Genomic DNA, 26,125 nt, shown 5'->3' with positions numbered 1-26,125 from the left:
AGAAGAGCGGTTCAGCAGGAGCCCCATGCAGTGAGGACGCGCATTTGTTGCCCATCATGAACGTCTAAGGTCACTAATCTGCATCGGTCAGCTAAGATTACGTTTTCTTTAAGCTTCGGGCACATACATCCCTCTTGTCGAGAACGAGGACCCGGACACCCAACAGGCTACAGAATGAGTTTATACTTCTTGAATGCAGCCTTCTTGGTAGGTCTGCCTTCCAGAATCTAGCATCATCAGCATTCCTTCCATATGCACAGTCATCCTTTTCCCTTTTTTTCGGTTTTCTTTCTTCTCTTCCTCGGCTGCACCTAGATCTGCCTTCTCAAACACGTGGACTGACTGTACAGAATACATCACCGGCATGCAGGAGGACTTTTATCCCATGTCAGGCAGTCATCTGGTCGGGGTCCGTGGCGAGCTGACGAGATAGACCCTCATCAGTGAGCTAAGCGCGGAATCTAACGCAAAAGGGTAGTATATGGCATTTCCAAAAACAAAAACAAAAAATTATAAAGATTTCGGCGACATGGGGGAGGTGATACCATGACAATCATGAGTCCTTGCGACTTGCATTTGTCGCATGCTCCACTGTCGTTTCTCTTGTCTGCCTGCTGCATGTCCCTCTTAGCTTTAGCACGGCTGGACTTTCGTAGGTTGGATGGTGACTCTTCATTGCTCAAAAAATAAAATTCTGCGTCTTGTCAGATGATGATGATGCTGCTGCTGGAGCTGAAGAGTCAAGAAAAGAAGGAGAAAACCGTCACTTCGTCACTCTCGGATGAAATTCGCACGAACAGGAGGATCAATGGTAGTCCCAGCTCATGCACCGCCTACATAGTACGCTGGCCCCTGCTCATGCACGGGGCAACTATCACAGGACGTATCGCCGCAGTACCGCTGGAATTTCTTTCTCCTTGCAGGATCTGCCCCCCCATGCGGGTGCCGTGCCGTGCAGTACAGTGGACCAGTGGACACCCCTCCTCCTTCAGGCCTCGATCCGCCCACGCCGCCCTGGGGTTGGGGTCCTGTCTAAAAGCTGCAAGACGGGTGGCGCAAGGACCAGGCAAGGGAAGGGGGCCCTCCCAAGCTACAGCACAGGCCACCCGCGTCTGTACGAAAGTACCACAAGTACTTTGCGCCTTCCCGTGGGCGACAGTGAAGCAATCACCTGGCACTATAGGGGTCCTCCTGCCTTCCTACCACTGAGCTCAACGGCCGCCATTGTACCATAGCCATGCCTGGCGCCGCCTCTCCACTGACTCTTATCACCATATCATTGTTACCATCTCCTCCTCCACACATTACACCATCATTATTACTATTAATCATATCTGCTCGTATTCAAACTGAAACGCTCTCAGTCGAGTTGTCTCTTGTTCTTTTTTGGGAACGGGAGGCGGGATGAAAAGGTGAAGAGGACAGAGGAAGGGCAAGTACGAGGCGCGCCAGAGGCAGGCCTGTACAAGCCATATCGCCGAGTTGGTGGCTTTGAATTCCCATCCTACAGATTGCTATTCCCAACCCCTACTTCATCGATGCGATCCGATATACTCCACTCCACCTTCGCGTCGTCCCCTCCCCCCTCCGCTCACACGCATCGGTTTAATACGCTTACCCCCCCCCCTCCTCTTCAGTCCCTCTTCTCTCTCTTTTAGCGATATCCGCTTTTAGTGCAAGGATACTGCTGGTGGTCTTTTCTATTGTCGAACACACACGTAGCGCAGGCTTCTTCTTTTTAGATGGACCCCTTGTCTGTGTCTGGGGTATCAATAGCACCCTTGAAAGCACACGGGCAACCTTCTCTCCCGCACAAGCTCTCAATCTGTTCTTTGAAGGGGCAGAAATAAGATCGATCACTCCAGAAAGTTAAGGGCTACCACTACCTACCACCTGCCGGCACGTCTCGGCAAGCACGGGCACCTGCAAGTTGACGAGGACCCTCATCGGCATTTAGAGCACCAGCACAGACAGCCCTTTCTTTGCGGAAATAGTGGGCGTCTTGCCATCGTCTCAGGTCGACGTGCGCATCCCTCGAGACACGGCAGAGAAGGAGATCCATTTTTTGTCCAGCTCGCTCACGAGGACGAACGGCCCGACACGAGACGGGCCACATGACGAGGCTACCAGAATCAAAAAAGCGGTTCGCCCAAGTCTCCCCCCCTCAAGTCTCTTCCCTGGCCGGCCGCACAGTGTCAAGTCAACCCAGGTGGCCCCATCATTCCAATGACCACCCTCGACAAGTCTCATCGCTAGTGGACTTAGCTACTTGACACGCTACAGTAGCCAGTAGCTAGCTGGGACTTTGGTAGACTTACTGGACTTGTTCTTCTATCCCGGATATTTTGGAGGGAAAGGTCATGGTTGCCAACCCATCCTCCCGGGTTTTGACGCCTCATGCCTGAGATCCTTCTCCTTACGTTGACTCATTGGGATTAGTTCTGGTCTTGGGAGGCGTTGCCCTGATCAGAAGCAAGTTTCTTTTATTAATTGTTTTTTTTTCTTCCTTTTCTTCCGACCGCTAGGGCCAAGAACAAGAGGGGACTGCTCTAGCTCTCTGTCTCTTTTTTTGTGGTTCCCGCCGCGAAGGGCAGTGCCGTGCAGCAGCAGCAGTAGCAGCAGCAGTAGCAGCGCATTGCATTTCTCCCGCTGTTCGCGCTGGAGCTCCCAGGACCCCCCCGTGGCTCTCCACTGACGTTGCGACTTCTTGCCACCGACCAAGCCGGAACAGGCGACGACCCTACATCATCATCCAGCTTGTGGTCGCGTACCGAGAGTACCTAGGACCCAGCACTGAGGGTACTAACCGGGAAGCGAAGCGAACCATCTCTGCTCTTTTTTTGTTTTGCTTTTTCTTTTTTCCCCTTCCCTTTCTTCCACTACCATCAGAAGGGAAGGGGCGCCTGGACAAGGACTGACACACAAGATCCCCGTCCCAGCAAGCAACCACAAAGAAAGGGCTTCGACTGCCCATCATTCCTTTTCTTTACTTATCCTTTTTCCCCCTTCTCACTGCTTCGACACGGCCCTCTATTTTATTTGTTTGTTTAGTATTTCTGGGCAGTGGGATCTGCGCCAACCACACACACACAGGCTTGCTCCGCGTGCGCCCCCTTGCCTTGCCTGCCCTGCCCTGCAACCAGATCGCCGCTTGCCGACGCAGGACGAGCTTCGCCATCTCCTTGCATCGTATCCATCCACCCTCGACCCCTTCCCTCCGACTATATCAAGACACGTCGTTGCGCAGACCCGTTTGGTCTCTGTTCCTCGTTGAAAAGACTCGCAGCTGTGCTCATGTACTCCGCACAGCCCAAAGGCGTTGATAGTGCGACAATCAATCCTGCTGCCCTCGCGTCCTCTGGTAAGTTCGCCTCCGCCCCTTTTTTCTTATAATTCTATATAAAAAATATAAAAAAAAATGTCACACACATGAGCCATCGCGACCCCTCGTCCCGCTGGGCCCGGGCGTGCCCTGTCTGGCCCGCGCTCTGCTGCTGCGCTGCCCTGTCCTGCACCCGCACCACCACCACCTCCTCCCATGGCCACCACCTCCACCACCACCATGGCCGCCGCTCCCACCACCACCACCACCACCACCACTACCTCCACCTCCACCACACCGCGTGCGCGCCCGCCGCACCGCCGCCGCCGCACTGCATCGCACCGCAGCGCACCACAGCACAGCACAGCGCATCGCATCCCACCGCGTCGCATCGCGTCACCAACATCAGCAGCAGCAGCAGAAGCAATCCGGTCCACCCGCGCTCACCACAACACATACATTCTCTACATACATACACACACACACACACACACACACACACACACACACACACACCTTGTCGTCTTTTACACATGGCAACAATCTTCTTGTCATCCTGATTTCCATGATTAAGTGCTGGTGCTGATGATGTACGTTGTTGGGTAGACTCGCTCAGCCAAAACTCCCGAGGCGCCAAGAGGGAGCGATCGCCAGATAAGTCTCAAGCGCCGACATCTGCTGCTACCGCCGCTGCTGTTCCGGCTGGGGATGACGGTATGTTGTGGTCAAGCTTGTGTAGCTATACTTCGGTCGCCATCGACATGTCTCATGTTACATGTTCAGGGCGGTGCGACGCAAAAACAAAACAAAGCAGCGAGGAATCCAGGCTGATGGCGCTGTTGCGCAAGTAGCAGATCAGAACCCACCTTGGAAACGTGTAAAGCCCATGAAATCATCCGTTCCTGGCCCCGTCGCAGAGAGCACTGCTCCGCCGACAGCTCCCATGCAGCCGCCAATCCCGCCGCAGACGCCCCAGTCGCAGAATGCACCTCTTCCGGGGCCGCAGCAGCCGGCGTACACGCCTTCCCAGGCGTCGGCCTCCTCGCCGCCCAAGCCCACGCCAACCAAGTCGACCCTGAAGGCCCTGCCGACCGTCCGCGACCACACCACAGACCAGCTCGGCCCAGGCGGCGACGAATACCTGCCCAGGGAGATCGACGAGAACGGCGAGAAGAAGGTCATGCCCAATGGCGCCCTGACTGGCAACCGGGAGTACCGCTGCAGGACCTTCCTCGTGCCCAACAGAGGGGATAAGCTGTTCATGCTGGCCACCGAGTGCGCCAGGGTTCTCGGCTACCGGGACTCGTACCTGCTCTTCAACAAGAACCGCTCCCTCTTCAAGATCATCGCCAACCAGACCGAGAAGGACGACCTCGTGAGCCAGGAGATCCTTCCCTTCTCCTACCGGTCGAGGCAGATCGCCATTGTCACGGCCCGCAGCATGTTTCGACAGTTTGGCAGCCGCGTCATCGTAAATGGGAGGCGCGTGCGGGATGACTACTGGGAGACCAAAGCTCGCAAGCAGGGCTTTACAGAGGCTGACCTGGCCGGCGAGAAGAGGCCAGGTGCGTCCAAGGCGCGCGAGGCTGCCGCTGCCGCTGAGCAGAGCGCCTCTCTGCTGGGCGGACCACAGGGCGAGATCGTCTACAGCAACACGCCCGGTCAGTTTGGGGGCGCTCCGCACCCCCAGCTCATCCAGCCAGGTATGCTCCAGAGAAGCTTCTGCCTCCTCCTTCTCCTCCCCCTCCTCCTTCTAGCGGGATTACTAGAATGTCCCTGTGTTGACCCCAATCCTCAGACTACCCCGATGCGCGGCGGACCGATTATACCTCGATTCTCAAGACCGGTCCTCGACAGGAGATTACCGGTCCTCCATACCAAGACAGAACCCAGCCGTCGCCCATGCCCGAGATTCACGCGCAGGCGCACCATGCCGCCGAGTTCAACCGCGGGGTCAACCAGCAGCGTGAGATGCGGTCTGAATACATGACAAACATGTGGCGGAGGCCTCACGAACAGCCAACCACCGGAAACATCCCCCAGCAGCAGCAGCAGCAGCAGCAGCAGCAGCAGCAGCAGCAGCCTACCTCGGTTGGGCCGGCTGATGCAAGCATCCCGACGTCTCGCGCGACCCAGTCGCCCCACGCCACGACAAGCGGGTTATCGCAGCAACACACGGGCATGGTTCCCAGCCAGAGCCCCCTGATGATGTCAGCCCCGCCGTACTCGACGCCCCTCCAGGCCCAAAACCCTATCAGCCAGTCGTCCACCATAAGAGGTATGGCTCCCATCTCTACCCAGCAGCGTTCACAGCCAACAGTCTCGTCTGCAGGATCCTCGGGCAGCCTGCCGCAGTCAGGCTATGGCTATCAGCCCCCAAGCCAGATGTGGCCGCCGACGCCGCAGACGCCTCAATATGGGTATACCCACACCCAGCAGCAGTCGCAGCAGTCTCCTCACCCACAGCAGGGCTCGTCGTCCCAGATTCGGCACTCGAGCGCGTCTGGGCCGGTGCAATCTAGCAGCCTGCCCTACTCTGGCATGCCTGGCATGACCCAGACATACCCTGCCCCTGCGCCGTACGAACACCAGACACCACGGCAGTACATGCACCAGGGGTCTTCCTCGTCTCCAGCTGTGACCCAGGCGTGGTCGGGCCAGCAGGGGCAGCCGCAGCCGCAGCAGTGGTGGGCGCAGCAGCCTCAATAGAGTCTGACTGTGAAGTCAAGGTGCAGAACCGTGTACGAATTGACGACAACGACGCATGTCGAGACGCCATCACGTGTCTTATCTCCGCGCAGTCTTCACGATGTGTGTTTTCTTTCGAGATACCCATGGTTCAGGTCAACTATGTTATATTGCAGGTCACACACATGGTCCGCCTTAGTGAGGACAGCGTGATGGGCAGCAGCGGCTGTTGTTTCATGTGCTTGAAGGCTACAAGGCAGCACATTGGGCCGGCGGTTTTGGTTTGATTTTTGTCTTCTTCTACCCATTTACTTTTCATCCTGTTTCTTTCATCCTTTTTTTCTTTCTTCAACGTCTCTTTCCCTTGTATTGTTTTTTGACTTGGGCTGGGGCGGTGCACTTTGTGTGAGAGTGTGTGTGCTTTCTGTCTGGGAACGACTGGACTAGATCCCTTCAGATCTTTTCTCGACCACAAATCCCAAGGCAATCTGCATCATGGAAGGACGGGTATAACCCAAGATCATGTACGCCACGACTCGACGACACCCCTCACTTTGCTCCTCTTTTTGCTCTCACGAGGGACACGAGTTTCATGTAGTGCAGCCGGTTTTCTGCATCGGCTGCAGTCGAGACGTTTTGGGCCTTCTATCAATGACCACACGATGCCGACGATGTCAGACTGGATGGGATAGGATGCATATGCATATGTGTGGAAGCCGCCTGCTCTTTTTTTTCTTTTTCTTTTACTGGGTTTTGGGACTGGAAGACTTGACGTTTCGAGTGGGAGGCATCTATTACCTTATACCCCATCGCAACTTGTCCAGGGCGGTTCAACATTTTTCTTCTATCCCTTTTTTCTGTTATGGCGGGTACAGATGTCTCATGTCTGCTCATCAAGCGGGCTTGTTGTTTCCCCCCCCCCCTTAACCTTCCTCCCCTTCTGCCAATTTGATTATATTTGTTCTTCTTTTAGCCCGGGCTTGATATGGGCCTTGGTTTTGAATATCCTTTTGAAGTTTCTGTGATTGATATCCCCCAGTTTCTTTTGTTTTTAACCATTTTTTTATTTTATTTTTTGCGAGAATACGCAGCATTTATCCTGTACTGGAATGGGGGGTGAGGGGGGTGCGTGTTGGGTACCTAGGAGGGGTGGGTGAATGATTGTCGCAAGTTCTCCTGATTTGGAAATTGAAATCTTTTGTCCCTTCCCCTCTTTTGAAGATGCACAAGCAACATTGAAGCCAGGGTCCGGCTTTGCTTGCTGTTCTCTCTTAGTTCGCTGTTTTGGTGAGCAGCTCAGTGCCGCCACAAACTGACATTGGAGGAGCTCATTTTGCTGTTGTGTTTGTCGGTCCTTTGCTTGACACCTTCTGTGATAAATACACTATTGTTATCCCCTTCGTTCAGTCGCTGCGCTTGCCGTCACTACTTGCGAATTTTTGAATGAAAATGGCACGGGGGCCAAGGGGGGCGGGGGGCTCTTTTGTTCTGCGTATCAGCGAGATTCCTTGATTATATGGATGTATTCCTTGACTTTGTGCTACCTCCAATACTACTGATACGGTGTAATATTAGTGCTGCGTTGTTTGAAAGTGCCAATTTTGCCTTTACGTCTCTATACAGGGCCAAAGAGGGGGGGGGCTTGGGGTGCAGGGGGAGTGTCTCTTATCTCGTCTAAGCTTTTCAGAGGTGGGAAAGACACGTATGGTGCTTGTGCAGACTCGCCTAGTCGAGGAGGTACAACAGAGACGAGCAGGAGGACGGGTTGGTTGGTGTATAAGTAATTTATGATGGGGATCTTTTCTTTTTGTCTCGGGGGGCGGGGGCGCGGAGCGAAGAAGGAACACGAGCACTGATATAGAATGAAATCGAGCGACTTGTACACGCCAACTAATGCGCTACGGAAACCATGCGTTCTCTTTTCTGCCCCGTCCCTCTTTCTCTGACCTTTTGAGCGGACTCGTTCCTATTCATTCTTTGGCTTGGTTGTTCTTGGGTAGGGGAGGGGATTGGGGGAAAGGTCCATTAGGTGCGCTTGGTGGTGTATTGTGGGATAGTTATCTGTTGTCTTTTCTCATGCGGTATATATTTATTCATCCAATTTTTTTTTTCACTCTCCCCCCTTCTTATTTGATACTAGTATCTCCCGTGAAGTACTATGTATATCTGTGGATATATGGTAATCACAGATTTCAGAATTCCCATACATTTAGGTCTTCTACCTTATGGGACTGGCGACTTTTTTTTTTTTTTGCCGTGAGGAGTTGACCAAGCACCAAGACCTAGTATAAAGGTCACATAATTACCCAGTGGGCACAAAGAATGCGGGCCTGGGTGATTGTCTCTGGGACCAACCCAGAACCCTGAGTTGCAGTTGGCTCGTTTTCGTGTTATAGAGTAGGAAATGATCCAGGGTGAGGTAGGAAAATAATGAGTGTAGAGTTTGCCGATAACAGAAAGGAGGCAGACAGTTGTACGGTAGATGAAGACAAAGAAAGTTCAAGGCTTGACAAATACGTCCCAAGGCGTTTGACTGTAGCAGTAGCAATAGTAGTAGCAGTAGATTTAGGGAGGATTATTGGGTTGTCATTCCGTATAGACCCAAGGGAAAATTTCCTCGGTTTCTTTCCTATGAAGGCTGGACAGACAGATGCTGAGGCCGATGGGGATTCTTTCCTCACCTCTATAGCAATTCAGACTGGCCCATTTTTAACGCCAAACGCCCTGAAAACGCGAACAAACACAACTCGTCGTAGTCTTTGAAAAGAGAGAGAGAAAGAGAGAGAATATACTAGCTTTCCCTTCCCTTTCAGGTTTATCAACCCTGCATCTCCACCTCCTTGGTCGCAGGCTCCTCATTTCCCCACAGACCCTCCAGCTTGAACTCTGCCGCCCACTCCGTCACAATCTGCTTCTGATCCGCAGCCGTCTCCACCTCGGGCGCGGCGGTCGAGGCCTTGATGCCGGCGACCGCAGGGGTACCATCAGCAGCACCAGCACCAGCAGCAGGCGCCGCGCCAGTGGCGACGGAGGGCGCGTCCACCCAGCCCTGGATCCGGCCGTCCCTCCAGTCCGTCACGACGGTCATGGCGGCAGCCTGAATATTCGGCACGCCGCCCCTGCCCAGACGGCCGCGCTTACGGGCGACCTGGACCAAGAAGTCGGTGGTGGCGTCGCCACTGTCCGGGTTGGGCAGCAGTGCCGGGAGGTCGTAGACGGCGGTCAGGCGAGCCATGAGGTCGGGCGAGGTGGACAGCCTCTTGAGCAGCAGCTGAACGGCAGGCAGAGGGTCGCCAATGTGCCTGGGGGGGACGGCGTTGAGGAGGACCAGGTGGGCCTTGGCTTCGGTGGGGTTCTTGGGGACAAAGGTGGCGGAGGCGGCGTCCGAGGTGGAGGGGAACACGATGCCGGGGGAGTCCAGGAGGGTCAGCTTGCTATCGATCTTGACGGCGCGGATGGACGTGGTGACGCCGGCCTCGGCGCCGGCGGGGCAGGCGGAACGATGTGCGCCGCCGCGGCCGCTGAGGCGGGAGAGTAGGGCGTTGATGACGGACGACTTGCCGACGTTGGGGTAGCCGATGACACCGACGGAGATGGCGCGCTTGAGGCCGCGGCCAGCGGCGAAGGCCTTGAGGGCGCGGAAGAGGGTGGCGCTCGTGCCCTGGACGGTCAGGTCGCGGTGGTTGAAGGTGTGGGCGTTGGCAGCGGCGTTGGAGGCGCGGAGAGGTAAGGTCGGGAAGTACTTGCGGAGGTGGGCGAGCCAGGCCTTGAGGACGGGCGGCGGGATCAGGTCGATCTTGTTGAGCACGAGGATGAGCCTCTTGCCGTCGGATGCTGCCGCCATGACGGACCTCTCGACGTCTCTCGACCTTGTGCCCTCTGGGTCTCTGGCGTCGAGGACATAGAGGATAACGTCAGCCTGCTCGACGACTTGCTTGAACACCTTGTCGTAGGCCTTGCGCGAGGTCGCATCGCCTCCGACCTGTACCGCACCCGAGGGGGAGGAATCATTGTCGTCGTCATCCGAGTCTTCGTCTTCATCGTCGTCGTCGTCCATGTCCTCGCCGCTCTGCAGGCCTTGTTCGTAGTCTTCGGCGGCCCGTCTCGCGCTCGCCAACAAGGCCGCCATGGGGTTCGATTCGTCGACATCATCGTCGATGTCGTCGTCGTCATCGTCCATCATGTCGTCGTCCAGCTCGACGTCATCGCCCTCAGGATCGTTCATGCCATCATCGGCAGCCTTCTCAACCTGACCTGTCCTCGCGGCCTTGGCGGCTTCCCTTCGCTTTCGTGCCTCCTCTTCCTTTCGCGCCCGCTTCTCCTCAATCTCCTGCAGCAGCCTCTCCTTGTACGGGAACAGGTTGGGAATGCCGGGGTCCTTCTTCAGCTTGGAGCGCCATTCTGGATTCTTCTTGGCGTTCTTTCTATCTTTCCTCTGCTTGGCTGCCGACTTTTTCTCGATCTTGTGGCGTAGGCGAGTGGTGCCCCGCTTCGACTTCGGTTCTGTAATTTGTACGAGCATTTCATCGAATCAGATTTTTTCTTCTTTCTATTTTTTTTGTCAGATAACAGACAGAAAGTTGACATACTCTTTGGTTTGGTAATTGATCCTGCCATTGTGACCTTTTGGATCGCGGGCTTGGGGATGGGGGGGGGGGGGGTGATTGGTTGTTGAGGAGTCGAGGAGAACGTTTGGCTTTGCTAGAATTAACTACATCGACATGCCTACTAGTGCTGGGGTCGTTGATGGAAATTTGCGAAGCCAAAGTGGCAGAATTCAAGACCAGAAAAAAAAGGCGGTCAGCGATAGCGATAGCCATAAGAACCCCTAACCCTGATGAATGCTGTCATCCTCCATGACTTCAGGCTCCAGCTGGCAGCATCTGTAGGCTGTAAGCATATGCTTGGAATCTCTTAAGAAATAATCATAAGATGAACATTGACGACCAGTTACCTTGATGGTCTGTATTGTTTAAAGTATGCTGGATTTTTTTTCGCTCCTATTGTCTCAATAAACAGTGGCTCCCTCCTCTATTACTTGAAATCCAAAGTCTGGCGGACTAGCCAAATCAAGTAGTTCCGACCTCACGCACTTCATTCACCCTGTGTTGCTGCCCTGGCATTTCATTTCTTCTTCTTTTCTTGATATTTAAACCTCATGTGCCTTTGAGTACAACCAGAATCTCAAGAATTGACTTCTCTCTTCTCTGCATAAACAGTCAATGTCTGCATTTGAAAGTGGCTACACCAGTTCGGTGAGCACAAAATAATCATTCCTTCAAAACAGGGTTCTCAGCCTTCAGGCCCTTCATCCTCCTCCTTCTCCGACCTCTCGCCATGGAATTCTCAGCTCCGCCTGTACGGGACTCCTTCCATGGCTTCTTGTTTGATATGGACGGGACGATTATAGACTCTACGTCTGCTATAGAGAAGCACTGGCATACGTGAGTGAACAGAAGTGGGAAGAAAAGAAAGATGACGAATCCCGCGACCCTATCGCCCTGGGCAGCCTGTCCGTTGACCGTCGCCTTCACGAAAGTCATGTAACATTAGCTAACATGAGAAAATGAGGCACAAAGTATTGGAAAGGAGATTGGGGTTGATCCTGAGGTCATTCTGCAGACCTCACATGGGCGGAGAAGTATAGATACTCTGAAAATTCTGGCACCTGAGAAAGCGAATTGGGAATGTAAGTTGTTGACCTACTTGGTCAGTTTGGCATGGACACGGCCATCATCATAGTTATTGATGACGTCGATAAGGCCCTCTCCCATATCTAGATTCCCTCTGCCTTGCTGTACGGCCTGCTGACCTTCTCCACAGACGTCAAGGAGATGGAAGGCCGTCTCCCGAGACTCCACGGCGACGACGCGACCGAGATCCCAGGAGCCCGCAGCCTCCTTGACGAGATAGGTCACCGCAACGTCCCCTGGGCCATTGTCACCAGTGGCACCGAACCCCTCGTCTCCGGCTGGCTCGAGCGTCTACGCCTTCCCGCCCCCGAGCACCTCATCACCGCCGAGTCCGTGAGCAATGGCAAGCCTGATCCGGCGTGCTATCTGCTGGGCAGGGACCGCATCGGCCTCCCCGCCGCTGGCACAGACGGCAGCAGCAGCAGCAGCAGCAATGTGCTGGTCCTCGAGGACTCGCCTGCGGGCATACGCGCGGGCAAGGCGGCGGGCTGCAAGGTCCTTGGCCTGGTGACGAGCCATACGGCCGAGCAAGTGAGAAGCGCCGAGCCGGACTGGATCGTGCGGGATCTGGACTCGGTTAAGGTTCTGGGTTGGGAGGACGGTTTGCTCACGCTCGAGTTTCGGGATGGGCTTGTAGAGGTGGGCAAGGCGGAACGCAATGGTGCGGCTTGAGCAAGGCTACAGCCTTGTCGGTACAAATGAGAAGGGCTAGAGGTTCCTGCTACGCAGAGAGCCGGTCTTACAAAGTGTAGCAAAAGCAAGCGTGTCATCACCTGGATACACAGCATTGACTCCCTCTTGCTGGTAGATGCAGAAAATGTTATGGCCCTTTGAAGCCTTCGCCTTTTTTCTCCTTTCCCTCCATCACCCTTCTTGTGCTGTCTCAGAATATCTTACACAGAGGCGGCTCATCTCCACCGAAATCTATCTTCCGAAGGATAAATCACCGTCCACATCACAAGAGACCTCGCCGAGACATCCACCCTGTGCTACAGAACACCGCAGAGACACCGAAGTAGTTACAAATCCAACACTTCTTTAATCAGACGAGCAGCCACGCCCGCCCGGGAACTAAAGAGAGAGGAAAGGCTACCGACGGCCAGCCCTGATTCGCCAACATCCGAACAAAAGAAGAGAGAAGGAGAAAAGAAGAAAAAGAATTGCCTGCTTGCATACATGCCATCGTTGTACGAGCCACTCGTCGTCATCTTTCATTAACAAAAGGCGACGCCGCCGCGGTCTGGCATGACCGAAAGAGGGTAAAAAAACAACCTTTCGTAAGCCGGCAGCATGGGTACCAAGTAAGCAGCATAGCCGAGAGGCAGCTCGAGCTGGCCGACAGCTGAGCCTGGGGACCGTGGGTGGGAGGGGGGGGGGGTACCAATCCTTTTTTCCCTCTTTTTCCTTCTTTTGCGATTTGATTACACTTCGTCTCAGCTGTCATATTGCTGATGATTTGTCATGGAGGCAGGAAGATGGATGGGACGGCACGATTGTTGGGGGGGGGGGGCGGGGCATCTTGTCGTTTTCGGAGACCTGGTGCTACTTCACACGAGGCTCCGAGGCCGACACCAGCTGCAGCTAGCAGGTGGGGTTTTAGTTTGTCTGTCTTCCTGTGAAACGTCCGTGTCATGTAGTTGAGCTTGTGGGAGCTGATCACAATAATCTCCGGTATAGTGCTGTCTTGGTCTTGGATCATGGGCTTAGGGGGGGCTTGGGCAGGAGATGACAAGGCGTTTACGTTAGGTTTCTTTTCCATCGCTGGGAATCTGGAGAGGGCTTGGTGAGCTCCGGTATACGTTACATTTATTACACTAGTAATCAGCGAAAGCGTGTATCTGAGCCATGGACTTGTCTTGTTATGTCAGGGCTGTGCTGGGCGCAATTATAACGCATAAGTCAACCAACTTGATAACATCCTCCTGCCACGAGATGCTGCCGCAGGTGTCTGAATATTGGCACTTATTCTCACAACGGGCAGGAATAAGTCTTGAGAGAAACTATGGAGTGTTCCAAACCACTGTATGCCGAGGAAGTTAAAGGAGACCTTCCACGATTGCAGAAACCGAGACCTGCAAGATGTGGAAACACAAACTGTTGCTCAGGGAGAGCAAACATGGTCCTGGGGATAGAGCACTTACTGATGTCTTGCAGCCCTATATCTTTCCACCATACGCCAACCAAAGAGACTCCCTTAGGCCTGTCGTTCAAAATACATACAATTGTGTCCGTATTGCGTGACGTACATGTCAAGTTCTCAAGGAAGATGTCTCCCACAGTAGCACAGTTTCACCTACACTTTCACCTAAATACGGCCATCCAGTGCTAAAATGGGTGAATACCAATGTCTACGCCCCCTGTGAATTGGATCTCGTTTGTTCAGAAGAAAAGCTACTGGCGAGGCTCGGGCTGGTCGAACGATAACTCAAAAAGGCAGTCTCCGTGGCTGGATGAGTATACTACCAAACTTCTTTTCAAACCTGCGCAGCCCCAGTCGAAGCTCAAGCTTCTTCTGCTCGAGGAAGATGCTGTTCAGCTTGTTTTTTTAATACGGCTTTTGGCCCTCGTGAGCATGTGTAGATTGAGCATGTGCCTTGACCATTGCCAAATCGCTGTCTTGGCCTGGCACTCGTAGCTCCTGCATCCTCCTCTGAAGGACGATGACAATATCTCGGATCACCTATTATTTATACTGAGTGGTACACTTGGGGCTACCTTTTGAAGAGCTTCTTTTGTCTAGGAAATTTCTCCAGTACAAATACCTTGTCTCGTGTACCTTCTCATCATCGAGCCTGAACTATGGAACGTGATTGATTGAAAGAAGCAAATGGGGTCAAGACCTAGGGCTGGAAGTTGAGCTGAAGGAGAGTAGGACGCAAGCTGGACAAAGGATGGCTTCAATCAATCTCAGCGCGGGCAGCTGGAGTGGCTCGGGGCTTTGGTCTCTGGGGCTGTAAGAAAGAGGGTACGAAGAGGACATCGAACAACCTAGACAGCGGTGGTGAAGAATTGTAAGTGAATCGATACCTATACTATTTGTCCACCGAAGTTATTATACTGATCATTTATCCATAGCTCAATGTACATGAAATGTTATCCGTCTTCCCCAAGTTCAAACGCCAAGAGTCTTTGTCAGACATTCATCTAATCACATCCATTTCTTTCCACCACTGCTATCTGGAACTTTCTCTCATGCTTACACAGTCAGCCGTTTTCAACCAATCTCTTTGGGCTACTTCTAATGTATCTACACAGCTGGATACGCTCTTTGAACACAGAGTGCACCATCAAACAGGGAGTCCCCTCCTCTCCCTCTGTCATCCTATTCAAGAGTCTCGGTGTAGACTGATCTTCTCACAGTGCTCTAAGAGAGTCGAATCAGCCTACCTCAGACCGCTTCCATACGCCTTCTCCCTTCTAGAAGGAGTATGGAATATCCTCAACGACTCTGAAACCTACGGCATGAAACATCGAACAGCTCTCGTTCAGGTCCCAAGGAAGGCAAAGCATCTCTCTCTCTCTCTCTATGTCTTTCTTTTCGTTAGCAGCAAGGAGGCAGAGCCGGCTGGACTTTCATAAGAGCTTACTTAATTAAAAGGTCTCTGTCAGCCAGGAAAGCCTACGAGAAAAAAAACTTCGAGCGAACCTTCTGGGCCCATCCCCCTCATCCTCCTCTTCGCATGATGAGAGAGTAACTTCATCAGTTCCCATTATCTCAGTTCTAATTAATGAGAAATTGAGTCCAAGTCAACTCACTCAACACTACATTCCAGACAAACAGAGACAAAGAACCCCATGCCAAACTCACCAAAGCCTCCCTCCTTGCCGAAAAAGTTGCACATAAGCAGCCAGCCAAACCAGTATCGCACAACTGAACAAACCTCCTTCTTCCCTTGCCTGATTTACTTTTGTGAGCGAGTGTGAGAGGGCACACGACATGCACCGAGTCTTGCAACACACCAAGAGGAATAATCGGCCAAGAGAGGAAGAAGATAAGAGAAGAGGAAAAACACATCAGCAAAGGACCTCCCTTTCCCTTGCATCCGTCTCACTATTATCCATGCATCTTGTGAATTTTGGTAGTTTGTCTGTACTAATCATCTCGTCCTAGCAGAGATAGAAGAAGAGACGGGGAAAGGAGAACGTAAAAAAGGTAAATATCTAAAGGGAAACCAACAAAACTAAATCACTACACAAACCAAAACAATCCCAAAATACCATCATCACAAGAAACCGAACAAAGTCGTCCACGTCTCTTCACCCTTCCTCTCTCCCCCCCCCCCTTCTCTTTTATCTTCCCAGGGTCTTCACAGGACAGACGTCCGAATAAGCTTCTGACTGAAGATCGCCTCCTCAACGAACCCTCTTTTTGTGGCTTATGGAAAAAAAGGGGTCCGAGCTGGGATGAGAGAGAATACACACACACACACACACACGCATTACATGGAGATGAAGGGATTCATTGGAAGGAGAGAAGAAAAAAAGAGAGATGGTAATAGATACACCGCCTGCAGAAAGGTGACAGATCCTGTGCAGAAAAGGTGACAGATCTTCTTTCTCTCCCTCTCTCTCTCTCTGTGAACTTTTTTTTTTTTTAAAAAAACAACGCCGATCATTTTGATCTTTATTCATCCTACGCCCCTCTCCCCCCTCCTCTCCCTCCTGTCTCTATCCACATGTTTAAAACCCCCCCCCCTCCCCCTCTCCAGATATTTCAGCTCATCTAGCCCACAAAGATCTAGCCCCCCTTCCCCACATATGAAGGATCACAAATCATGGAGTTCCAGAGCAAGATAAAAATCCCCCCTCTTCTGTCAAAGTGTGAAGTGGATTAGGGCGAAGGGGGGGAGGGAGTGGGCTGGGTGGGTTGGATCAAGACGATGAAAAGGAAAGTGGGAGCAGCGAATCTCTCTGTGCCCCCAAAGGGCAAGCGAGTTGCTCCGTAGAGGCAAAAGATCGCCACATTGTTCCTCCCAAAAGGACAGAGGGAAAAAAAAATATGTGATCGTCTCGTGCTGCATCATAGTTATCAGCATTTTCAGCATCATCAAAAAGATCCAGAACATAAAAAAACGGAGCGTAGTCTCGGGAAGGGAAGAAGCCGCTGTGGGGGGGGGGGGGGGAATAGTAAAGTGGGCTGCAGGTGGTTGGGGAAAAGAGTGCAGGCCGGAGTAAAAGGACACGAGCCTTCAAAAAGTGAAAACTTTTTTAATTTTTTAACTATGGCAACACACACCATAGGAATAAGGGTATCACCACCCAACTGCCATGTTTACGCCTGTCACGATGGTCGGGAAAGTGGATGATGATGATGATGATGATGATGATGATGGTGATATTATGCTGGATGGCGATGATCACCACTGACACAAGCACAGGGCTTCCGAGGGATGGAGACGCGGGAGCTACCATGATGGCCCGAACGTTGGTGCGTGATCATCCCACCCCTCTTCCCCCCCATGCCTTCAGCTCTTGGCCTTTTTCTCAATTGTCTCTGTTTCTCTCTCACACTTTGCTCACGCGCACAATCAAATCCTCCACGACGTCAACGCTCTTTCAGCCGTCGCTCTCGGACCCTCTACCAGCCGGGCGCCACCCAGACACGTAGGTTCGCCGACCCACAGCGGTGGCGACTTGGCCAGAGCAAGAGAGAGAGTAGAGGGAGGGAGGGCAATCATCGAAACACGTAATACAGTTGGACAGGACAGTCGTTACGTGCTTTTTTCCCTCACATACACAGACACACACAGACACACACACACACACACACACACACACACACACACGCTCTCTCTCGCCGAGGTCTCCCAGCCTCCTGGGTGTGGCTTTATCTTTCGGACCTTTTTTTATTACGAGACCTGTCTCAAAGCCCTTTTTTCTTTCTTTCCCCTTCTGCTGGCCCCCTCTGGATCATCGTCATTTCCGTCCTTCCCAACAAAGAACCCGGGCGGCGACACCAATGTGTCATCACCTGACTGCCGTCCTCCTCTCTCTCTGTGTCTTTTTTGTCTGTCGCACTGACTTCCTTGTGTCTATGTCTTTCCCCAGGCCGCGGCTCGGCGAGATCTGATCTACTGATGGCCCAAGCCCCATCATGTCAGGTCCCGACGGGTCAGCACAGGCCGCGGTGGAGATAGGACAAGCCGTGCTTCGTGAAGAGCAAGATGTACATATAAAAAAAATAAAAGTGAAAATTCAAGTGCCGCAGCGGAGCCCGCGGAGGATTCTCCACTGGGAGCACATAGGCAACTGACAAGTGAGCACGAAGCGAGAGATATCATAGGGCCGCCCTGCCTGCCTTTCTTACCTCTGAATGTAGTCGCGTGTAAGCCCCCCCCTCATTCTGCCCCGTTCAAGCCAATGGTACCGTAGTGTTTGTGCCCCCCTTCCTCTGCCCCTCCCCACCCCCCCCCCCCAGAAAAAAAAAAGAGAGAAAGAAAGAGAGAAAGAAAGAGAGAGAGAGAGAGCGAGAGAGAGAGAGAGAGAAAGAGAGGGGGGGGGCCCAGTATTGGTGACACAAACGGGGGCGGAGACATGACGAAAGACATCTTGTCTTCCCTGACACGCGATGGTCGGCGACGTGAGCAACGTCGATAGATAGTTGAGGTCGCCGGTGATTCCCAACGGCACGGACCGAGATTGTCGTGTTTACAGAGCGCAGATAGGGGAGAGAGGACCGGACTCAAGGACGGCTACTTCCCCAACATCCCTTGACCTGCTCACAATACGGAGTCGAGCCGAGGGGCTCCTGTCTAGCTTGCTAGGCTGCGCGTCTTTCAAATCAGCAAGAGCAGAACCCAAAGGATACAAAAAAAACAGGGTCAGACCCCCGTCCCTTCTCGGCCCCATGGCGATCGTCAGCGCGGCATGTACATAGTACGAGTGATGATCGCTCCAGGGGGGTTGTCGTTTTCGTCGACCTCTCAGCAGTGACCAGAGTACCACAATGCACAAATCGGTCCAGAGGAGGGGGTGGGAGTGGAGAGAGGAGCAGTAGCAGCAGCAACAACAGCAGCAGCACGGGCGGAATCTGCATCAGAGCCGCCCTCGTATGCTGCAACACAGAGCCAGTCACGCGCTGAGTGGCGTGCCGCCTAAAAAACACCGAAAAAGCAAGAAAATGGAAAAGGTCAGGAGGGGAGGAGGGGGAAAACAAAAGCAGCCTCAGCCTGCAGATAGCCACTGGGACGGGCGGGAAGCGTCCAATCAGGAGAGGGTGAAAGGAGATGATCTCTACTGTGGTAGGGCCAGATGCAGCGAAGTGGAGGGGGGGGAGACACAGCGCTACGCCCGCCTCGTGACGCAAGTTGCCATTTCGAGATTGTGTGTGAGCCCAAAGGAGGGCCAAGGTCGGGCGGACCTCTTCGGTGGGATGCAACGTGAACTCCGCTGGCCAGACCCCCCTCCGAGGAGGGGAGGAGGAACACAAAAAGAGATAGGGACAAAGAAAAGGTCCTCTCTCTCTCTCGACAGGACCGAATGGGGTTCCCGAAATGCATGTTTAGTCTGCTGCAGCAATATGCGTCCTGCGTGCATGTCTTGGCCCTCGTTCTCGGGAGGATGAAAAGAACAAAAAAATAAAAATAAAAAGACACCCACGATCCTCCGCATCTCATGCAGCAAAGTGCTCACGAACCAGAGCTAGCGCCAATCTATGGTGACAAGGAGGTTCGCTCATCTGCATGATCGATTCCTTAAGGAGGTGAGGCGGCTGGGAGCCGCGCTTTTGCTTGCTGACAAGAGAGAGAAAAGCCTTCGCTCTTTGGGGGAAAGGCGAGAACAAGGGAGGGGGCCAGGGGGGGGGCCGCAGAGAGACGAAAAGAGGTTAAATGAGCCGTGTCTGTGCATCCAGGAACCTGCAATATTCTGTCCAAGGGACCCTGGAAGGGGGGGGGGGCCAATGGCTGGACCATCCCCTCCCTCCTTAGGGCCAAGGTTTGTCAGTCCCAGCCCAGCCTGGTACACGCAGAGGTATCCTCCAAGTACTGTACATCGTACCTTTTTGGTGGTAACCTCATAGTACCACCATTGCAGTATGTTCCCGCTCCAGACTGGGCTCTTTGGGCAAGGCGGCTCGTCAATTACACGTGGCAACCCCCCGGCGATTAACACGGCCTGCGGTGCCGATGGGACCCCCTGGATTTTGTCCGAGGACTTGCTTCTTCCCGCTTTGCTTCTCCCGTCGAATCTCCCGGGTGTTGATGATGGGTAGCATAAATAAAACACGAGGACCACGTCAGTTCCTGGGGGGGGGGGGACATGACAAACATTGTTGTAAGTTTTGTTGAACCAGGGCAGGCCCCTGGGCAGATCCGGATATGTCAGACCTGACGAGATCTCTCGGTTCGCGGCTGCGACTCCCCGTATGTACGAGCTAAATGATCCGAGGTGAGTGGGCTGGGCCTCAGAAGAGTCATGATCTGCAGAACTCAGCTGAAATGATTGTCTCTTTGTGTGTGCCCGCCCGGCTGGTGTCTCGCAGCAGAGGGATGTTTAGCATAACTTTGTGCGTTGTGCACAAACAAGCGTCGAGCCTTTTTCTTGTGTTCCTCCCGTCATCTGCGCGGTGCAGGCGGCTACGCTGGTCTTGGTCTTGGTCTTGCGTGAATTGGGGGGGGAGGGAGGGAGGAAGGAAGACGAGGAGGAAGGCTGATTGTTAATGGGTGTGTACTCTTAGCTTGATAGGTAAACCCACGTTGTCGGATCCAAGCCATCCCGCGGAAACGGCTAGGGCCGCAAGATCAGACGCTTGGGGGGGGGGGGCAGAGGATAATTCTGGGTCAGTCCTGGGAAGAATTGGATTTCCCCCCGGGGTGGCCTCAACAGCGAATGATTCCCTAGGAGGAACGCGCACTGATGAATCCGGACACCAACTCGTCTGTCTATCGCCGCCTATTGTTGTGTGTGTGTATGTGTGTTGTGTGTCCAAGCTCGATAGTTTCAGACCACGCGGCGAACCCCTCACATGTGCATGCTTGCTGCATATCATACCGCACGAGTCCGCTGCTTCCTGTGGGAAGTTCATGGCGCCCTCGGTGGTATAGGTAGATCATCTAGGGCGGCTGCTCCTAGGAGGCCATCCCTGGAATGGGTCCTGTCCATTCTGTGCCGTGCTAGTTCGTATTCACCTGAGATTACGTGGTAGCACCAGCACATCCACAGGCCACACACGCGCGCGCACTCACACACACACCCCAAAAAAAACTTGCTCTCACACACATACACACACACACACAGAGAGAGAGACGTTGTCCAGTTGCGGTCGAATTTTAAAATAAGCTTAGCTCAAGGGTGTAGGAGCCTGGGGGGGGGGGGCTCTGATCGGAAAGTTTGGAATGCATAGAAGCTGCACCTTTTGGCCATGTTGGAGCGGCGGTGGTTGGTGGAAGATCCAGCCCATCTTGTCACCGCACGCACTTGATAGAGCCCTCGCAGCCGTCGAAGGAGGAAGAGGTGCCAGGCAGAGATGATGGTGGTGGGAGGCCAGGGGGTAGCCAATGCAAGGGCAGCAGACTAGTTTGACGTGCAGACCCGAAGTGCTGCAGCGAGAATATAGTCGGAATCTCGTCGACAAAGAGAAGACAACGAAGAACCTATCAATCGGGATCGTATTCGCATCAGTTTGTCAAGTTAGGACAACGCGACCGACAGTTCAGGGAGGGGGCAACGTCATGTAAAGTCCTGGCCCGGGCGCATATACCCTAAATGGCCCAAAGAGTGAGGTCGGCATATAGAATATTTCAACCTTCAGCGGCAAAGCACCATGGAGCCTGGGGCAAAACGCCCACGAATTGCCGGAGAGGGGCGCTGTCGTCGCTTAATGTGACACGAACCGCATTCTCTGCAACGGCACTTGATCTTGTGGGCATTTCTGCAGAGGAATGCCCAGGGGACCGACATGTTCGTACGTCACGTCCCATGCAATAATACACCTTTTAAGAAGGGGACCCTTAAGGAGGACGGTCGAAGACAGAGTTCAAGACGCGGTCGGTGGTAGGTCGGTCTTGCCAAAGCCGAGAGCCAGCCAATACCAGCTGGTGGATATCGGCTTGGAAAAATGGATGAACGGGTTGGATGTGTGTGCAATCTCAGTCAGCTGGATCCCTGGTTCGTCGGCCCTTTGGGTTCCTGGGTTGCCGTTCCAAATAAACGTCCCTCTGGTTGTGTCTTTCTCCCCCTCCCCTTCCACATCAGAACAACTCCAGCCCGCAGCTTCACGGAAGGGGGGGGGGGTTAGAGCCGCCCTCGTGTCCAGCCCACCAACAAGACTTGGACGGCGCCTAGAAGGATCGGGTCGTTGTGCTTGGTTGGTTCAGCAGACCGGTCGCTGGTGGTGAAAATGGCGACTTCCATCTCCTTCCTCGGACCTGGCGCCGTGCGGAAGTATGGGCCGCCCAAAGCCCCTAGCTCCTTACAGCAAGGAAATTATAGTTGAGCCCATAAATAGGACAGGTTTTCATGCGGAAGCAGTGTAACGCTGTGGCATGGGGTGGCACAGACCACCCAGCGCAGGTGAGCGAGTGTGGATCGCCGGGGCCGAGATGTCGACTCCGTGCTGGCCGGCAGGAAATGATCACGCACTTGTTTGTGTCTCTCGTCTCTACGCGTCCCACACACACAAAGTATAAGTCGCCATTGTTCCGATAAGTGTGCGTGCGTGCGCGTCCTGGTGCCTCGGTCTGGCTGTATCTGGTCTGAATAGTTGCTACTTGGTCGCCCGTCCATAAGCACCATCATGACGCGAACAGAATGGTTTGTAGGATGGTTGGGGGGGGGGGGGACGAAATGAGGCCTGTTTGTTGTTGGTGTGTCTATAGTGCTGTGGTAGTGATAGAAGGTTAGAGTCGAGTCGAGACTGTGGAGGGTGCCTCGCCACTCTGAGGTGGATGGGCGCGAAGCAAGGTGCAGCGAAAGTTTCTTCGTGCAGGGATATTGGAGCCGAGGCTTCACTACAGGCTTGCACGTGGTCGGTTACGTCTGGGGAAGTTGAAGGCGGGCCGAGAATTGGTGAATGGTCTCGAATGATACATGGTGGGAAGAAGACGGGCCTGATGTGGTGGTGAGGGAAAGAACGGGGCCCAACCTTTGGGAAGGTTTGTCAAATTTCTGTCAGTCGATCGATCAGGCCGTCCATCTGACGACTGCCACGATGGGCAAACGACCTTGGTGGGGGGGGGGGGGGGTCGGAGAGGGCATATAGGGCTAAGACCTTGGAGCTGCATTAGCGAGAACCTAGCGCAGGAGACCAGAGGGCTGAAAAAGAGCCTTCTCTTCCTCTTTTCTCGTGTGTGATCATGAAAGTTGTGCCGTTGTGCAAGTCGTTCCTCCTCGTCCTCGTTCTCCTCTCGGAAAAGTGAAGATGGTGTTGGTGTTGGTGCAGGCTGACGGCTGACGCTGACGCTGAGAAGCACCCTGCTGACCAGCGACACAGCCAAATCCATTCCAATTCAGCATATCGCGCACAAGGATGGGATGAGAAGAGTAAGAACGAAACAAAAGGCTGATACTTCTGCACAGCCTGTGCAATACACTTTGCTGCATTGCATGCATGCATTGTACCATAGATAGCGGATGACGAGAGGAACACGTTGGTGAGTTGTCGGGGCTTGATCGCAGCCCGGCTTGCCTGTTTGGTCGGGGTTCGTGGGAAAGGAACACACAACACTTTAACAGTACAGCAGCAGCAATAGTAGTAGTGATAGCAGAGGTGCCATGTTCGAGAGGTAGTAACGACTGGGAGGGGTGAGCAGAGCAGGAGCAGGAGCAAGAAGCAGCAGGAGCAACCCTGAGCGGCAGCGACTGACAGCATTCAGAGCCTGTCAACCCTACTGGAAGAACTACTGGAAGCACTTGGCTGCGGGCAGCGTGCAGATCTCCCGAGGTCCGATCCGCTGAAATGCAGGCACAGACGCCTTGAGGGTTGCCAAGGAACGCCTCTCAATTGCCTGGAACGGGTGCCTGAAAAGAGCTCGAGTAGCGACAGGCTACCGCCCGTAAGCCTATCCGTTTCCCTTAGCTTCCGTCGGGTGTTCAGTTCTGTGTAAGAGGGGGAAGAGGGACAACCTAAGATGGGGGAGTTATCGGGGTTGGGGTTGGTGTGTTCGTTGTGTGTTGGTTGATTTTCGTAAGGTAATAGATAGGGCCTATAGGGCCTAGTCTATGGGGCCCTGGTGGACATGTTGGCAGCATGGAAATTTCGGGGTCTACCCCCTAAAAGGTGCCTGTACCGTAACGGTACCTGGAGCACCTGACCTGGCACGTCCTGGGTTGGTACCTTCCCTTGGGTTTCTGCACTTTCTGGGCCACCACCTTCCCTGTGATTCTCTTCCAGGAGGCCAGGGCAGCCAGCCTACGCGAGGTGACTCGGGAGACTCGCTTGCCATCCTCTTCCAGCGCCCGTAATCACGACATGACCTGTCAACTCCTGCATCCGAACCAGAAACCAAGCCAAAGCCAAGCAACTGGCGCACACATACACACACTCTTTGTTTTTACAGAAAAGACACCTTGACATATACTGACACCGACAGCAAGAAAAGTAGGGAGACCACTTGATCGATCCATGCCAGATACTAACACCAAACCATCTCATAAGATACCATATTGACCATAGCATGCATCCCACGCCATACCACAACAAGTCACAACAGAGAAACAGACAAGGGCCATGCACATACCAGACCTTGTGGCGTGCTCTGTCCATCGGCTGCTACTACGTGCTGCTACTACGTGCTGCTACTACGTGCTGCTACTACGTGCTGCGTGCTCTGACCGGCCCTGGTATCCGCTGGGTAACACTTCAGCCTCTCCACTCCGCATGGCCTGGCTCGCTCGCTCTCTCTCTTTTGGCATGACGACATCATCAAACATGAATCACAAGCGAACGCAGGCGCAGTCGCAGTCGCGGGAGAAGACCCCCTCGGCTCCTGCCTGAGGGTCCAATTCGATGGGTATACTCCTTGACACCGACCCGTCGAACATTGCTGCTCCTGTCGTGGCCACTATGCAGCCAAGATTCTAAATGGGGTTGGATTTGTGCTCGCTAAAGTCATCACCACCGACGCCACAGGGCATGCATGCGAGACACACACACAAACACACACGCACACAGAGAGAGACACATAGACACCCACCCGCAGAGGAAGAAGACCAAAACTACTCCGTGATCACAATGGCCATCTTGACCGCCTTGGCCACCTCAATCGCTTCGAACGCTCAAGGTGGGATCGGGACCATCTCGACCACTCATGTGGTTGTTCCTGGATGAGGTGGATATGTTGACCCTTCGATTTGGGAACAGGCCAGCCTAATTGGGCCGGCGCGAGCCTTGACTGCACACCACAACCCCCCCCCCCCCCCCCGCCCCCGCCCCCCCAAAAAAACAACATTCTGTCTGGTGCACTGCAGATGCAGCGAATGCATAGCCTTATCGAGCGTCCATCAGCTCAATGCTGTCAGTTGCACGCATGCGCACATACCATAACTCACACAGAGAAAGACAGACAAATAGAGAGAGGAGGGAGGGGGGGAGGGAGAGAGATGAGACACAGAGCGTATGCACACAACATACCACCCATAGGCACCTACTACCATGGTATGGTATTATGGCACTTGATACTATGGCAGGCACGCACACACGCACGCACACAGAGGGAAAAGAAAATGAGAAAGAAAAAAAAGGAGAGGGGCCAACCAGAAGAAAGCTGGGGACGCCGCCGCCCTATCCACTTTCATCCCATCCCAGCACATGGGTCCTGGGTTTAGGTTGGGCCCCCAGGGACAAGGGTCCATGTCTAGGTCAGGCCCGTCCGCTGTGAAATACAGTACTGCGTATCTTAGTACTATTCCGAGAAAGGAGGGGGGACGAAGGAGGTGGAGGGCGGTAGTCCCTTGCTGGGCCTGATCCAGGAACAGGACCATGGTTGAGGCAAGGGGGCCCCCTTGACGGGTCCTCATCAGGTACCCTTCCGTACCAGGGGACCGAAAATCCATGTCTCCTTAACAAGTTCTGGCAGACAGACAGACAAACAGGACTTCTTTCGCGTCTCGGCCCCTCTGCCGAATTGTCATCTCATCTACCGCCCTATCGCTGCCTCCATCTCATCCGAGGGATGCCACCTGATGGTATGGAAGGGGCCAACATTGAGGGGGAAGGGGAAAGGGGACTCTGGATAGTGATGGTGCGCCACGGCATGGCACGATAAGACTTTTGGCACCTGCATGCGACCACCACTCTTGTCTAGATACCATGGACCATGGACAACGAAACCATGATGAGCAGCGGTCCCACGGCAGATGAATATCGGCAGTCAACAATGCCAGCAACATGGACAAAGACAACAACAGCCGTTAGGGTAGAGAGGAGGAAGACACGCAGACATACCATCGCCGAGTACAGTACACGCATGCATGCGCCTCTTAC

At 53.7% G+C, this 26,125-nt stretch overlaps 4 protein-coding genes across 4 annotated transcripts; 2 read left to right on the top strand and 2 right to left on the bottom strand.

Annotated features, from left to right (window-relative positions):
• Positions 1 to 1,738: 1,738 nt before the first annotated feature.
• M406DRAFT_75782 (uncharacterized protein) lies at positions 1,739 to 2,362 on the bottom strand (the record flags this gene model as incomplete). Its single annotated transcript, XM_040925898.1, has 3 exons — positions 1,739 to 1,830; positions 1,891 to 2,123; positions 2,319 to 2,362. 3 exons carry the CDS (start codon positions 2,360 to 2,362, stop codon positions 1,739 to 1,741), a joined length of 369 nt encoding a protein of 122 aa, XP_040780258.1.
• Positions 2,363 to 3,294: 932 nt separating this feature from the next.
• Positions 3,295 to 6,639, top strand: M406DRAFT_345055 (uncharacterized protein; the record flags this gene model as incomplete). Its single annotated transcript, XM_040922032.1, has 4 exons — positions 3,295 to 3,361; positions 3,929 to 4,036; positions 4,177 to 5,025; positions 5,121 to 6,639. The coding sequence occupies 4 exons, from the start codon at positions 3,295 to 3,297 to the stop codon at positions 6,029 to 6,031; spliced, it is 1,935 nt and encodes a 644-aa protein (XP_040780257.1). The 3' UTR covers positions 6,032 to 6,639.
• Positions 6,640 to 8,828: 2,189 nt separating this feature from the next.
• Positions 8,829 to 10,627, bottom strand: M406DRAFT_250037 (uncharacterized protein; the record flags this gene model as incomplete). The annotated part of the gene is made up of 2 exons (XM_040916667.1): positions 8,829 to 10,513; positions 10,600 to 10,627. The coding sequence occupies 2 exons, from the start codon at positions 10,625 to 10,627 to the stop codon at positions 8,829 to 8,831; spliced, it is 1,713 nt and encodes a 570-aa protein (XP_040780256.1).
• Positions 10,628 to 11,652: 1,025 nt separating this feature from the next.
• M406DRAFT_321246 (HAD-like protein) lies at positions 11,653 to 12,545 on the top strand. Its single transcript, XM_040919486.1, has 2 exons — positions 11,653 to 11,699; positions 11,834 to 12,545. Exon 2 carries the CDS (start codon positions 11,845 to 11,847, stop codon positions 12,373 to 12,375), a length of 531 nt encoding a protein of 176 aa, XP_040780255.1. The 5' UTR covers positions 11,653 to 11,699; positions 11,834 to 11,844; the 3' UTR covers positions 12,376 to 12,545.
• Positions 12,546 to 26,125: the final 13,580 nt, after the last annotated feature.

This window comes from Cryphonectria parasitica, assembly GCF_011745365.1.
Source record: "Cryphonectria parasitica EP155 unplaced genomic scaffold M406scaffold_2, whole genome shotgun sequence".
In the NCBI taxonomy this organism is placed as follows: domain Eukaryota; kingdom Fungi; phylum Ascomycota; class Sordariomycetes; order Diaporthales; family Cryphonectriaceae; genus Cryphonectria; species Cryphonectria parasitica.
Note: the sequence above shows the minus strand (reverse complement) of the source record. Positions and strands in the feature narration are given on the sequence as shown.